General features: G+C 37.4%; 1 protein-coding gene across 3 annotated transcripts in view; it reads left to right on the plus strand.

Moving 5' to 3' along the window:
* Positions 1 to 15948, plus strand: part of LOC143147653 (uncharacterized) — a 114425-nt gene that overhangs the window by 32770 nt on the left and 65707 nt on the right. Inside the window, exons 1-4 of one of the 3 annotated variants that reach the window (XM_076313084.1) lie at positions 6867 to 6979; positions 7063 to 7675; positions 15308 to 15352; positions 15619 to 15646. In XM_076313084.1, coding sequence (XP_076169199.1) covers positions 15308 to 15352; positions 15619 to 15646 — 73 coding nt within the window. In that variant the 5' untranslated portion in view covers positions 6867 to 6979; positions 7063 to 7675. Of the gene's footprint in view, positions 1 to 6866; positions 6980 to 7011; positions 7676 to 15307; positions 15353 to 15618; positions 15647 to 15948 lie in introns of those variants that run through there. The other 2 variants (XM_076313083.1, XM_076313082.1) reach the window with 2 other exon arrangements.

Below are 15948 nucleotides of genomic sequence, written 5' to 3' on the forward strand. Positions count from 1 at the left end.
CGATCACTTCCGATAAGAGGATTCCGTGGAATCACGCGACACTTGTATCGGAACGTTTGGAATCTACAGACTTCTCTCGTCGAATTTCAGATTATTAAATTTCTAGCACCGAAAGTGAAACGTGTACCCTTTATTTTGACAATTTTATGTACGTAATGATAATCCTTTATACAGAGTACTTCTATAGATACAGTAACTGTATAATATAGAATTTTATATCAATAGAACTATAGGTATAATCGTAGTTGCTTGGTGGTATTCGTGAAAAAAATAATGAACGTCTTAATCAACGTAGATCGTTATTTGAAGTAACGTTGGACAAGTGCAGGCAAAGAGTTTAATTCTAGATGGAATAGGCTAGAATTAACGTTTATAAACTGATCGGTCAACGTATAGTGTTCACGGAATATAATAAAGTGGTAGAAAGCGCAGAATTTTAATTTTGATAATGTTGAAGCTACAGCAACGAAAAGAATTTGAAAAAAGACGTTTGCTTTGGAATTTCTCCCGTCAAAACTGATACCGTTAATAGGAAATTAGGTCGTAACACGTTAGCTTCGTAATGTTTCAAATCTTCTAACTAATTATTTCCTTTCGAACTTCTACAAACTCTGCGCCATTCGTGCACTACGAACTCTGTGTTATTCTAGTTTAACGCGTATTCAGCCGAAACTTGCTCTATCCTACCAATCCCTCTCCTACTTCCAAAAGCCTTAAAACCCATTGCATTTCCTCGGTGCAGTCAGTAACCACTTCATTCCTCAGTCGACAATCAACCGCTTAGCGTACCTTTGTCGAATCTCGGCTCTGATCTCTGTAATTTTTCGTAATACAACTTCTGGCTTAAAGTTTATCCCGAATGTTCAATTTTGTGTAATCCCATACATTGCAGATTCTATTACCACGATTAGTACAATATCTGAAATTGTATTGACTCGGAGATGAAGCGGTCGAGGTGTCGAATGTCTCATCTGTGGAAGATTTTCGTGTTTTTAGAACATTTTTGGGAAAGAATGATTACAGAGAAGAAAGAAATGTTGGAACACCGTGTTCTGGAGAATTAAATGTTCGGTGAGGCAGGGTTTAGACGACCTGAGGAAAGGTTTTGTTGGAAAAAAAATACTTGGTTGGAAGGGTTGGTAGACACGTTACGGTATGGACATTTGAGGTGATAATATTAAGATCAAACAACGGTATGTAGCTCAGGATATTTTTAGAATAAGATACGTGTATTGGGTAGCGAAATAAACATTGATTCATGAAATCAGCACGAAGATCGGTAACTGTACACTTTGATAGTGTCGTAACACACGTGTTGTAAAAACAATTTCAAATACCCTCGTATCGGCAGGAATTTTTCGCATCGACGTTACGATGTCGGTGAGTAAAATATTAAGCGTTTCGTTTATTTAAACCGTAGTAACAAGGTTGTCGCTACCGAATGCTCTATCGGTAGGCATAAGATAAACACGATGAAGTTACGATACAATATTATACGTAGAACAAATAACGCAACCGAACAGATGACATAATTAAAATCGAGAAATAATACATCGAATTAATTATACGGGTGCAAATACAACTGTTTAAATAATTTAAACTCGAGTGCAGAACTGTAACCGCCCTAACAACCAGACATTAGATAAACACGTCCGTCCTGTACGACGTCAATACGACCACTGACGTCAATACGCTGAATGTATAGTTTAACATGTTTTCAAATTAAAGTGTACGTGTATATGATTTTTTAGTAAGTTATCGATACTTTTAGTTGATTATCCTTGTGGAAGTTTTATAATTGTCGTAATTAATGTTGGTTAGGCGTGGCAATGTATATTTTAGGTTTACAAATATCGAAGTAACACACGCGTATCGTAACAGATCGTTGAATCGAATCTCTGCGATGAATTTACTCGATTTTCGTTTAAATATCTAAATCTAAATTAATAATAACGCATTCAAGAGTTTATTTTTCGGGAGGGGAAAGAACAGTTGATTTTAAAATACTTTCAGGATTATTAATTAAACGTAGAAGTGTTAAATATTTACCGCAAACATGTTGTCAAAATGAGATGAATTAATATCGTATTTCAATAATTCGAGGAATGTGTAGTTAGTAAATTTGTCGAATTAAAAGAATCAAAATTTTATTACACATTTCTTAGGCATGTAACGTTTACAAGTGTAACTCAATGGACCGAAAACACAAGCATACGCAAATATTGTGTGCACGTAAATATTACAAATTTATACCATAATATTAAAGTTGGTGCTTAGGGAACGTTTTTCTCCAGTAAAATGATCGTACATTAAAAAGGAAGGAGTTTCTTTCAACTGGAATGAATTACTTCGTGAAAAGGACTTTCAGTTTAACATTGAAAATTTCGTATTTCATATTTACGAGTCATTGGAACGTTTTAACGATGTTCCTTTAAGAATTCAATTTAGAAACTATGCCGGAGGAACTGCGACGAAACAAATTCCACATATGGAGAAGATTATTCAACGATAGTTTTCGAAATTCGGTCGATGATATTGCGCGAAGGATTGTTGGCAATAATCCACGTTTGACTCTGCGAGAGATAACTCTGCAGATGTGAATGTTAGCTATTCAACGACCGCTCGTCACTTGGCAAAGATTGGCAAAGTAAGGAAGATCGATAAGCGGGTTTCGCCTAAGTTGCGCGAACGTTTAAAAGCTTAAGTGCCTGGAAAAAGCCGCTTCGATATTACTCGCGAAACAAACAAAATTCACGTTTCTAACAGATTGTCACTTGTGATGATCGGTACAATGCCGGGATAAAAATAAAACTGGCGAAGCACACGTCGAAACTACCACTTCAACCGAAAAGAATACGGGTTTGTTATTCGTGAGCGGGATTTAAACATTATAGATTCTTAAAACTCGAAACGACGATCGCGACAGACGTACGGCAAGTGTCACTTGAAATCGCACAGACCGGCGCTCGTACGATTTTTGTTTGTTAAATATTCTACTCGAGTATTTATGACGTAGTTAACTGGAAAACAAATACTGCAGTTCGTTTCCATTCAACGTGCAACAATGACACGGCAAAAACTTTACTTAAACGTTATTGGGTAATTTTTCCTCGGTCTGCCTCTGAGTCTGCAACTAGATTCGGATAACGTATAGTATGATTAATGATTCACGATTACGATTACCCAGTAATGAAGGTAGTGATTAATGATTATGATTACCGTGTAATTAATAATTATGATCGATGAACAATAGAAACAATCGAAGCGAATGTAATCGGACACGATGAATTTATTCATCATTAATCACGAGATGATTACATTCCAGGATATAATTGATTTGATAATTAATGAGTAGGTATTAAAAGCACTGAATATTTGTTTAAAAAATTCGATTCATTGAATAAACGGATGAATCATTACAATATTATTTTTACTAGGTAAAGGCAGCGGTGATCTTCCACTTTATGATTATGAATTATTGACCAAAGTCTACGGAATACAAATGTCGTTCACGATTACTGATTCGTTTCAATAATCGTGACGATTAATCGTTCAACCTTTTATCCTTATCGCGACTACTTTGTTGATCTGCTACGGAAATAATCGAAAGATTATTGCTTCATTCAACTCTGCCTAGCAACCCCTAACTTAAACGTTAGGACGTTCGATGGTCGGTCATGGAATGTATACACATATAGGGTTCGAGGGTGGATTTAGAAGTTACGGTAAAGGGATCGGTTGGATAGCCCTCTAGCGATGAGTATAGGAAATTACGCCACACCTACAGAAATCACTAATCAGCAAAAATCGTACATCTTGGCTTAACACTAACAAAGTGATGAATATCCAGTTTTTTTTTCTCTTTTTTATTATTCTTTAAACGATGATATTTCACTTTGCGTCGATAACACCGAGCATACTTTGGATAAACGCGCGAAAGAAATAATTATTATACGGTTGCTCAAGAGTAGTAGGAGCATCGTTTCAATCGTCAGAATGTGTATCTCCTCGGAGATACGCGTATGCAAATTCTTCAAAAATACGCAAACGTGTACGTTTAATTTCGAAGTTATTTTAAATATTGCAACACGGAAGTAAGTAACTGAAATTGCGAAGAAATTTTCGTACGATTGAACGCGGCAACATCCTCGTAAGATAGCTCAAAGCTACATCCTCACCCGTGTGTATTGTCCTTTTAACGAAAGTGAGCGTACAAAGGAGAGAAAGAAAGGTCAATCCTGGAAGGAATTGCTGATGAATTGCTTCGTAAGGCCTGAGACGAAGCAAATATCACTCGACACTGTTCACACTCCTCTTACTTATGCTACCACATTCGTAGAGAGACACTTGTACTCCAAGCATGTAACGTTACCAGCAGACTTTTATGTCGCCGGCAGGGTTGTCTTAAGAGGGGCAGGGTTGTCTCTTAACGATTCTTTTTTGTTTCGACACTTTCGTAACTTTAATGACAAGGGAGATAGAAGTTGACGATGCGAGCGATGTAGGTGCAGCAGTTGCTCAGAATCCATAGAAAAGTATTTCAGCAAGTTGATGCAACGTTGTCGTAGAAGTTAGTTTAACGATACACCAACGAGCAAAGAACGATAAGAATAAGACACTTTCCTTGCGATATCGTATTTTACCAATTTTTCGTATTCGTGTCGCGTTGTACGATATTCTCGAAACTTTACGTTAAAAGTAATCGTACAATTCGAGCAGCGGTACAAAAAAAGTTTGATCACGAAGAATCGTTTCACGAGTGACATCGATTGAGTGTAAAATCGATTAGACGGGCAGCAATAAACCTTCGTCGTCTCTGGAAAAATGTAACGTTCCATTTGACGTAATTATTTGATCGATATTGCCCGAATTATTCAAATTATTTTTTAGAGAACCGTTATCTCTACTGACACGGACAGAATGAAAAGGTTAGAGTTTAACCCGACTCGACGTAAATGACACCTGTCTCCTCTGTAAGCGCAAACATTGATCGGTTTTCCTGATATCTTTTGCGTTCTGATTTCACGCAGATACGAATTCCTCAACCGTAGCCAAATTTGAGAACCGTGAACTCCCCTTTGCCTTGCCGCGATCTTCCCGATGTTTGCGCAAAAATAAACAAACTCATCCTAAAATTATTGGCCAAAAATAGCGATACAAATGTAGATCCGGGATTTACAAGTTAACCGAACAAGTGTTACAAATTTTGACACGTATAGTGCGCGCGTGCACACACACACACACACACACATATATACTCACCGTGAGTCAAATATAGTTGTACCGTTTGCACAACGGATAAATATTTATTCGTCCAACCGCGTTATTCGAACAAACTTCTACCGGAGTAAACGTTTATTTGTTACGAGCCAACATTGTGCATTAAAAATAACGATCCTCCGGATAAAGATTTATTCGAGGCAATTCGAACAACGTTCGACACTGGTGTACAACGAAGTGTAAGGAGAACGAACAGATCGTGCTCCTTTTCAATTAGTCGAGCACAGTCGATACTCGGTTTTGTATCTTTTTTCTACGAGTAATAAATATTTCATCGTCGCGACCGTCCAACGAATTACAATTTTCTATCGATCGTGTTCTTTTCAAACGTTAAACAGCAATAAATCCTCGATTCTTACGGTGCCCTCGCTCACGATGCAATTCCTTCGGATCTACGGTCCAATTTTCTCTTGTCTCGTCAATACCACTTTCACGCGTACAAATTGATAATAAGTCAACAGCAGCAAGTGTCGAGGGGAAAGAAACTCTGAAGGGACGTGCCACATCTAAGTGGTTTCCCGAAGGTCAGAATTTTCCCTCGCGTATTTGCCAGACATACAGCACGAAATGGGGTACTTCTTCGGGGCAGTTCAGTTTATTTGATCGGAAGAAAATCCCTGTGCTTCAGACCGAAAGGGAAAGTGTGCTGAGCGATATCGTTTCCCCGTGTTTCTTTGACGTATTTATAGCAGAGAAATGTGTCCCTTTGTCTCTATGCCTGTCACGCGCAAACATTCAGCCATTCGATAAATCTTTAGTTCGCCCGGCTAACCAGATATTTAGAATTTTTCACTTTTTTCAAAGGTTTTCGCTTGTTCTTCATCGCAAAGAAATCGATGTAACGTTGAAACGTTTGCGTCTCGGAGAATCGATAAATTCGTTAGTCACGCTCGGCGCGAAAAATTGTTAATTTTAAGAAACGAGACGAATTCAACTGGTATAGAATTTCCCGGTTACACGAAATACGATTATATTTCTATGGGAGTATTACCAATGAATTGGCGAGGATTTTCCGACGACAATGAGTCCAAACACGACCTTCTTCAGACTATATTTAATTACACTCTAGTATTATATGTATTTTAATACGTGCAAATAGTTTTGCAGAAATTCATTAAATATCCCCAAATAAGTACAATTCGTATTTTAAATTGTACAATAAATCTGATACTCGTTAATGTTCTATTTTTATTATTACACCATTAAATTTACAAGTTCTCACTCATTCTAATAATTTAATAATGAAATTCTTACGTGGATGAATCTTTCAATCGTTCAAAAAATGATAATCGTTGCCATCGTAACGAAAGCATTAATTCTCGTATTAAAAATCTATCCGAAACAAGAATCTTATCGAAAAATTTGTATTTAATTTTTAATAAACTCGGTACACCCTATTTTTAACATTTCAGAGTTCTTCGCGAGAACTATGTTACACCTGCTTAATACGTAAGTATAACAAATAATACACGATAACAGTCATCCTCGATTCCCTACATAAAATACGTAGAAATAGGTAGCAAAAAATACGGAAATAATAGTTAACCGAGCTTCTATGTTTACGTTCGTCGCTGAAACGAAGGTCCTTTCGAAAGACCGGCACATCTTTACCTTGTGAGCAACCTACCAATCACACGGCTTTGTATTAATTCAACCGAAAGCCGGAAGGCGAGATTTCGTTCTCCGAATCTGTTTGCCAGTCAGTTCGACACAACACGCGCCCTTGGCACGATGCGGCTCCTGATCTCTTTCGATGAATCGATATTTACGACTTTGTTACAGCGCGCGTCGTTAACTTCGGTGAACAAACAAGTGTGCAACGAGAAGAAATTACTGTTCTCCGATTACCCAATTCTTCGATCCCGATCTTTACCGATCGAGTACAAAATCTACTGAAGAGTTCTGATGCGTCGTTGATCGGTACTTGGTTAAAATCGAACGAAAGAATCGCACTTTCCAAATGAATGCTAGGTGTAATTTATCAAACTTGGGATGACCTTTCGAGTCTATTTATTAATTGTACTTAACACAGAGTGGTACATTGCGATTAATAAAATTACGAAATACCAATGCTATTATAATATTATAAAATTTACGAATTGACGATACAGAGAGTGTTTACGTAAGAGTTCTGGTGCTTTTGATCCATCGTGTGTTGTTCAATGATTAAATGATATAACGATACACGGTAATTAAAATATTCCGAGTTATAGTCGAATCAGTGACAATGGTATATTGTTAACAACGAAGTTATAATATAAACGTATGAAACGACGAAACTTGAAATTCACGTTAAACGGTGAAAATAATGCAATTGTGAATCCTGAAGATTACGACACAGCAAGAGTATTAACGAGTGGATCTAAATGAGAACAACGTTCCTTTTTCTGGCCAGGTAAGCACCAACAATACTGTTTGAAACCTTTTACTTTTCTCCATGCAATTCCGTCTTTCATTGGCCTCAAGATTTCATGGAATATGATTGGACGGTTTTTCAGACTCTCTCAAGACCTATAATCACGAAATTGGCTTTTCAGTCGATTGTTTCTTCTTGCCGATGAATTTCCTTAACGTATATACATTTTTCCACAAGGTTCTACTTAGAATTTTATTTCACGATGCTATCAGGTTTTTTGCTTTTCGAATATTTTATTTATTTGGTATGGACGTAGTACAGTCATCGGTACTAAATATATATACAAAATAAGAAATCGATGCGTTCGATAAATATCTTTGTAAAATATTTCAAAGGTAATTCAATTTTCAGTGACGATAATCGATCTAAGGATTCTTTCGTTTATTTCCATATAACATATCGTACAGATAATATTAAAATTTTCTTTCGATGTCGAAATTACGTCGAAATTACATCGAAATAATGTCGAAAGAGCATATAGTTCTCAATTGAAAACGATACGGTGGTAATTTATTACCGGAAATATTAGCAATTAACATATGCGGAGAGAAATATCGGGGCACTTGTAGGAATGTCAGTTAGTAGCCTAATTGCGAATTTACTGGTAAATGTATCGTACAGTTCAGTGTGGGTTGCTGGAATAATAGTTATGCCAATATAATCTCATCTGGCAAACCTAGGCGCGCCGCAATTACTATTCAATCTAGACATTTCGAACATGAAACCAATCTGACTATTATGGGTCAACTAAATTGAGCACGCATTTCGATATCCAATATAGCGCTATTAAGATAATAGCAATTTCTTTCGCTTTCTTTTAATATTGCCCGACGTTGATTATTATCCTTATTCTCGCAAATGACCGGCACAGTAATTTTCTTATCGTGCGATACCGTACAATCCTGCCACTTTTAAACAAGAATATACGTATCTGTTGAAATAAACTGATTCGAGTACCCTCTGTCCGAAGTACGTGTCAAAAATAATTTTCTAGACGATTAGAGTCTGTCCACGATACGTGAACATTTATCTAACGACGAAACGACGTTTTCGATTATCGAACGATTTATGTTCGAGGAAAAGGATAAGAATTGATCGCGTTAGAAAATTCAACGAAGGAAACGTTAATGTACACGTTCGATTCTCCACATTTCAATTATTTTAAACGCGGAACACCAATCGTTTAATCGTCTGTTTCACGAAACAAGATTCGAACGATACTTGTTGCCGATCGGAGACACCCTATTTTCAGAATAGAGATATCCAGATAATCCGCAACACGAACAATCCATCCGCGATCGGGAACGTACCGTATCTTGCTATACAATCCGAAGATCGAATTACATGTACATTTTACGTTTGCACGTTATATGTTTATTTGTATGCACCGCGGTTCGTAATGCTGGTAATTTGTACCAACGCAACATTGACACCTTTACCGGAAGTAACGCCACAATACCGAGATATGGCATTCATCGTACCGCATTGTTAAAATTCGATATTATATATTATTTACGGGAACATAATGTTTTCCATCGCTGCTGGAAGGATTAAATTTCGACTCGTTTCAAAATTATTTTCATTATTATTCAAAGATGGATTTCATGCTTTTAAAAGGAATTCGTGTAGCAGAAAAAGAAAAAAGGAACGTATTATTTATGAAAATAGTCACTCTATTAAAATAATTACAAATTTCAATTCAATTGCTTTTATTAATTTAAGTAAACTATCAAGAAGCAATTCCTTCGACACCCAACATCGGATTACCGCGTCTCATCTCGGATCTGTTAACCGATTCTTCGCTATTGTAAGATTTTCAATTGTTTGCACAGTATTTTATTTACGAAGGAGAGGAAGATTTTGATATTTTTTATCGAGCAACACTCGAAACGAACGGAGATACGAAAGTTTGCTTTGAAAGTCGATCGGAGAACATTTCTAATCGCGTAGGGGAATGTTCAATTCAGATTGAGAAATTATTTTAAAATATCCACCATAGACTCTTACCGGTTCACGTGTTTTAAATTTCCGAGATTGGGATCTATCCTTGTCAACTTCAATGATTCCGGTGCCACTTTTCAATTTCTTTCCCTTCCAGGGTGGTACGGTTTCAATGGGCATTCTATTTAGCTCGTATCGCAGTTTCTACTGCCTCGGTTTCGTTCGTATCGAGCATTCAATTTCGTCGATCTCGTTATTGTATCTCTCTTCGTTTCGCTTTTCTTTTGTGTTTTTTTACTTGATCGAGCTGCTTGCTCCCAGCGGGATGTTCTTTAATTATCTTCGTTGCGCGAAACACTTTGTATCTCCTTTTCTGTGTTCGCTGCTGTTAAGGGCCCTTATTCCCTTTCTTCGTCTCTCGTTTTATTTTTCAATAGAAGGTGGTTTTCGGTTGCTGCACGATCCCTTTGAATTTGCCGTGTACATAATTTGATGGCGCACTGCACGACTCCTCCTCCTTCCTGTCTTCAGCCCAATTTCGGGCTCGGAACCCATTGCGTTTCTGTACCACTATTACGCTTGTACTCTGTCTTGAATATTTTCATCGACTGACCGACTGTTCAATTTCGTCATTTTTCTTTCATTTAACAGTGTTGAAAAAACCCGTACATTTTGCCGAAAGTGTGGCAGACGTACATCTGGAACGAAGAACTATCAATTTATTAAAACTCAAGTTCTTGATTCGAAGTGTTTTCCTAAGATTTATTTTGTCTCTTTTTTCTGCTGATGGATAGTGTGTCGGGTTCGTCCTACTGTTGAAAAAGGATGAAACTTACAAGATCGCTGGTTGAACCTTTTCACGTCATCTTGCGTAACTATACCATAACTTACCGTGTCGCTTATCGTTTGTCGTCCAGTTATCGAAATCTATTATTTTTTGAAACAAGTTCAGCGAACGAAGTTTGATAATGTATCGCGTTAGAACACGAAAGCAACGTTTATTGGGATAACATCGAAATCGTCGATGATTTGTTGGATGATCGGTCATCTGATAGCCTTGATCGCTAAAGCATCGTCAAACGTAGTTAGTGTTTGAAAGAATTATTCATCGTTTCGAAGACCGTATTCGCACAAAGTTTGATTTATCCAATAGTGAAATTTTAAGTTGATCCTCTCCACTAAATATTGTAATATTAAGTACTGCAATATATGTAAACATAATGATCGCTCATAGCTCGAGTATAACTTAGTCACAAATTTAATACAAATTATAATTGCAGTCAAGTTCCTACGAATCGATAAATCAATACATAGTTACTTGGTACTCAGCACTTTCAGTTACTGTCAGCCATCGAGTTGTAATTCCCTGTTCCAACGAGCATTATAGCTGAAATGTATTATGCATTGTATATTGTTACGATATAACTCTACATTTTTTTTTATTTTTTTGTCCGAACTCGAACACGTTTCATCGACACTGAATTTGGCCCACGTTATCTGGTAGCCAATATACACGTCCATTGACCGACGTGTATCGTTGATAATGTATTATATTTTTTTTAAACCAGGAATTGGCAAGTTGCAACGTGATGAAATCGAGTACAATGAAATTGAATTAGAGGCAACAAGGTGCAACGTGATGTAATGCCTGGTCTATAAAAGCTGACCAGCGGCCAGCGAAGCGAACATTCTAAAAGGAGCTCCCAAACGAATATTTCGCGGCGATAGATCCGCAGCGATGTAATGTACGTTGCGGCTTACGAGTTTGTTTGCACCGACGCGAAAAGTTTCTGCAAAAACTACGAATTTGCAGCTCCTTTTCTCGTTGCGGATTGTTTCGCTCTTAAAACTAAATTCGAGACTTAAATCAATACGAGAAACGTATTTTAATAGCAGAAATGATTAAAAATTATCTACCTCAAAATATAAATCGAAATTGAAAATTAAAATGTAGAAATATAGAATTTGAATTTAAAATATAGAAAATTATCTACTTTAAAATGTAAATTGAAATTGGAAAAGAAATATAAAGTATCCGATACGATTGTGTGGTTGGTACTGATAAAAATACAGGTAATATAAATTAGCTAGTTACAAAGAAATAATTACTTTACTTACCTTACATAGTTTAATTAATTATAAGTAACGATAGCGAAAACTTACAAGAATAGCTACACTTGCAAATAATTGGCGTTGGTCTGTGGGATCCTTAACAGTAACATTCTAATAGTAGATTCTCGTAGTGAGAGTTCAAGTAGGGACCATTTCGAATGCTAACATTATACTTACGTTTAATCCTTACGCTATCGTTGCACAGATTGGTATGGTGGGTATTGCAGTGATTCTCACTTTCAAGTTCAGATTTAAATTATTCCCGAGTTATCTTTCTTCTTTTCTCTTGCAATAAGTTCCATATGTTTCACTGCGCGATCGTTATAATAATTACAAAATTATCGTAATTTTGACTTCTTTTTGTTCACTTTTCACCAGAGGATGGTTCCACGAAGGTTTGCGCAGAGGTGGTTCGTACTCACACGACGATTCTGATCCCGATCGTAAATTGCTGTCGTGGACCGAACGCGATCGTTACCAAAATTAATGAAACTATCCATAATTCATAGACCGAAATTTAAGAAAACCTTGCCAATGTATTCTATTCGCGGTATAGTCGAAAAACGATGCACGCACGAGAATTCTCTAAGAACACGACAGGAAACGGCAGTCTGAAGAGCTAATTATCGGCCAAGACATAAAGATTAGACTCTTTCCCTGGACCCTATCGGAACGGTCGTATTTAGCAATGAAACTGTAGGTTACAGGAGCAACCTAGACATATAATTAGAGCGGAGTACTTCGTGAGAAAATACCCGACCATATAATAGCTTCGGGCCACGGAACCTAAGGGAATTTCTGCCGATTTCGGATCAGTAGTTTTGTTTACTCGTGAGATCGAACGACCATCTATACTGTATCTCTCGAAATGTTCATTGACGGGAACTATTGAATCGTTTGAAAGAATAACGATTCGAAATTTATTCCTTTCGATAATCTCATCGTTGATGCGTGAAGTGTCGGTATAAAAAAGTAACGATTGAAAACAATTTGAAAACACGAAAGATGTGTATCGATCTAGAGTAACAAACAAATCTTTAGAAGCCGATTTTGGGTCAGTAGTTTTGTTTACTCGTGAGATCGACCGACCATCTATACTGTATCTCTCTAAATGTTCATTGACGGGAACTATTGAATCGTTTGAAAGAATAACGATTCGAAATTTATTCCTTTCGATAATCTCATCGTTGATGCGTGAAATGCCGGTATAAAAAGTAACGATCTTTCAATTTGAAAACACGAAAGATGTGTATCGAGGGAATCTAGCGTAAGAAACAAATCTTTAGAAACCGTTTCGCAAAATACTGTTGTGTCGGTTGTTCGATCGAACAGATACGATGCTTTCGAATGGCTTCCATTGTTCGCGCGAGAATCGATTGCCCAAGATCGATCCCTTGCGCTTCCCAAGTTAGTTTCCTCCTAGGAAGGTACCTGTCTCTTCGTTGTTTTTCCGTGAAACTATTTCTACGGATAACTCGAAAAGGACGACGACACCGACCAATTCCATGGATCGAAGTGCCGGGCTATTGTCCGTAACACTTTGAGCACTCTCGTACCCTTAGAGTCCAGGCTGTTGGGACGTGGTCGTCAAGAGGAACCCCTGTATCGTTCGATTGCCTTGGCATAAGCACCATTGCATCATCCAATAGCGAACCTGTACAATTACAATTGACCGATATAACGCCTTTATGCTTGTCGCGGCCAATCATTATTAGCTGCTCCGGCGAAATATCGTCGGGTTTCGGTCAGTTCGTACACGACATGTGAAACGTAATACTGACACCGATGGCGAAACGTAATCTAAATAATTATGTTCGTTGAATAATCGATGACCTTTACGGGGATTATTGTTATCGTGTAATCGGCAACGGTAATTAACGAGTTACCGAAAGAATCAGAGCGCGTATGTAATTATCGAACACGATCGACTTATTAATTATTAATCGCGAAACGATCGCGTACACGATTATTCGGAGCTGTTGCCTTTCAAAGGATCTGTTCGGAGCCCACGTCACTCATCTCGTCGGGTTGGTCGCCTTTGTTTACGTTTGATATGTTATAACTTGGAAAGCTTGAACGTTGGCATCTATACACTTGGTGGATTTACCAGTGTCGCATCGAAAATGCACGTAGAGGTGCTCGTGGTAGGCTTGGGACGATGGAATTGAGCAAGCCACTCGCAAGAAGAGGTCCCCAGGTGTAATTCTCACTTTTTAACGAGCTTTTGCACAATGGTAGAACGTAAAATACTGAAGGTGATATATGGTTTTAGGCGTAGTCGGTTAGTAAGTGTTTAATGAAAGATTAAACATTCTCCCAAAGGGATTCGAACCTGCGCGCAAAGAGGCTGCCGAGCACACATCTGCACCAACTGCGCCCACGTGTATATGTATACTGTCAACGATGCTTATGTTACAGAACGGAAGATAAATCTCCCTCAAAACTTTATCGTTATATATCTTCGAACCTGTTAACCGTCTACGCCTTGAGCTATGTATCACCCGCTTCAATAATTCAAACCCTATTACTCTGCAAAAGCTCGTTGAAAAGTGAGGATTACACCTCGGAACTTCGAGACCATTGAGAATACATTTGGTAAAGGATAACGATTCTACAATTTTTTTTTTTTTACAAATGCACGATACTCTACATTTTTTTCACCATTTCGGTACGTGGAACTACCTTGAGAAATTTAACGCAACAATCTTCTCTCTCGCTCCGAATTCTATCGTTGCGCAGATATTCCTTGATAAAAGTCACAAGATCGGGTTCACTTAAATACTTCTAACGAGGACGGGTTGCTCGCGTTGAATAAACATAAATGGACGTCTGGATGATTCTGAGATTTTTATCGAGGTGAGAATCTGTGTTTTTAACGAGGTGTTTAGCTACATACAAGTTTCGATACAATCGGTGCGTAACATCGTCAAGTATTCTTCTTTATTTCACATGGTCTTGTTAATGTTTCTATTTTATTTCTTATTTTCAAGACAACGTTTAAATTGAAAAAAAATGTATCCTCGTTTATTTAATTCGTACAAATTATAACAACGGCTAATTGGTAGCAGCGAAACTCTCCCACTTGTCTGCAATTATTTCAAAAAATTATACCGCTTTTTTAATGCAGCAATTTGATCCTGATTAACATTAAAATGGGGGTTGAGAGAGGAGGGGTATCGTATCTTTCGCATTAAAGTACAAAAGACAATCTCGTTTCCGTAATAACGGATACAGCATTAGTTAGATTGTAAAATCTGAGAACTACGCGGATTTACTTGGGAAATAAGCAAGAGTAAAGCAGACGTGCATACAACGACACAGTCTTTTGCTCGCCAGTTTATATCGGATAAAGTGGCTCAGTGAGCTTTGATATATTAAAAAAGAATTTCGTCGATATTCGTAATACGGCGGAGCAGCTTCTGTAACGTTTCATACGGATTATCCACGAGATAAAATGTTGCACAAAGATCTCACAAAGGCACTCGTAGTTTAAGTGACCGTGTAATTAGGAATCTCTGTTCACGAAAATGTAAGATACATTTTCCTTTCACATTCTAGATGACGCAGATCAAGGACGTTAACCAAACCGTGTACAAATGCGAAGTGAGTATCGTAATTGTGATTATCACTTACCAGAAAGTATTAATAATTTAATTTTCGATGTATGAAATAAGATTACTCCGTATAACTGAGTCGTTTGAAATAATCTATAATTGCTTCACTTGTATTAGAAAAATGATTACGAACGGTAACTTCAACGAAAAGTAATCTATCTTTAGACGCAAGTTTATCGTTTATAATATTTAGTTGATACATTCGTGACAGTCTTTTTTCAGGTGTAACATAACTGTGCCATCTGTGTGTTACAGAAACGCCAGCTTGACTGCTCGACCGGAAGTAAGCATGCTTTTACCTGCAGACAAACCTTCCCCTCGAATGGGGACGAAAAGAAAATTTTGTTAAAGCTTCTCCTTTGAGAGTTTCGGCGTTTATGCAAAAGGAGAAATAAAAATAAACGTAACTGTGTTCGCTGGGGTGCCGTGTGTTTTGCTCACTTACGAAATTCTTCTTCGAAAGCTTTTTCCTTCGAGTGAATTCTATTATTATTATTATTATATACCATATTCTTTCCTGCATTGAGATTTCGATTACTTGAAGAGGATTTACGAGTTTCATCAAGTGTTTTTTTTTTTTTTTAA

This window comes from Ptiloglossa arizonensis, chromosome 5 (genome assembly GCF_051014685.1).
Source record: "Ptiloglossa arizonensis isolate GNS036 chromosome 5, iyPtiAriz1_principal, whole genome shotgun sequence".
NCBI lineage: Eukaryota > Metazoa > Arthropoda > Insecta > Hymenoptera > Colletidae > Ptiloglossa > Ptiloglossa arizonensis.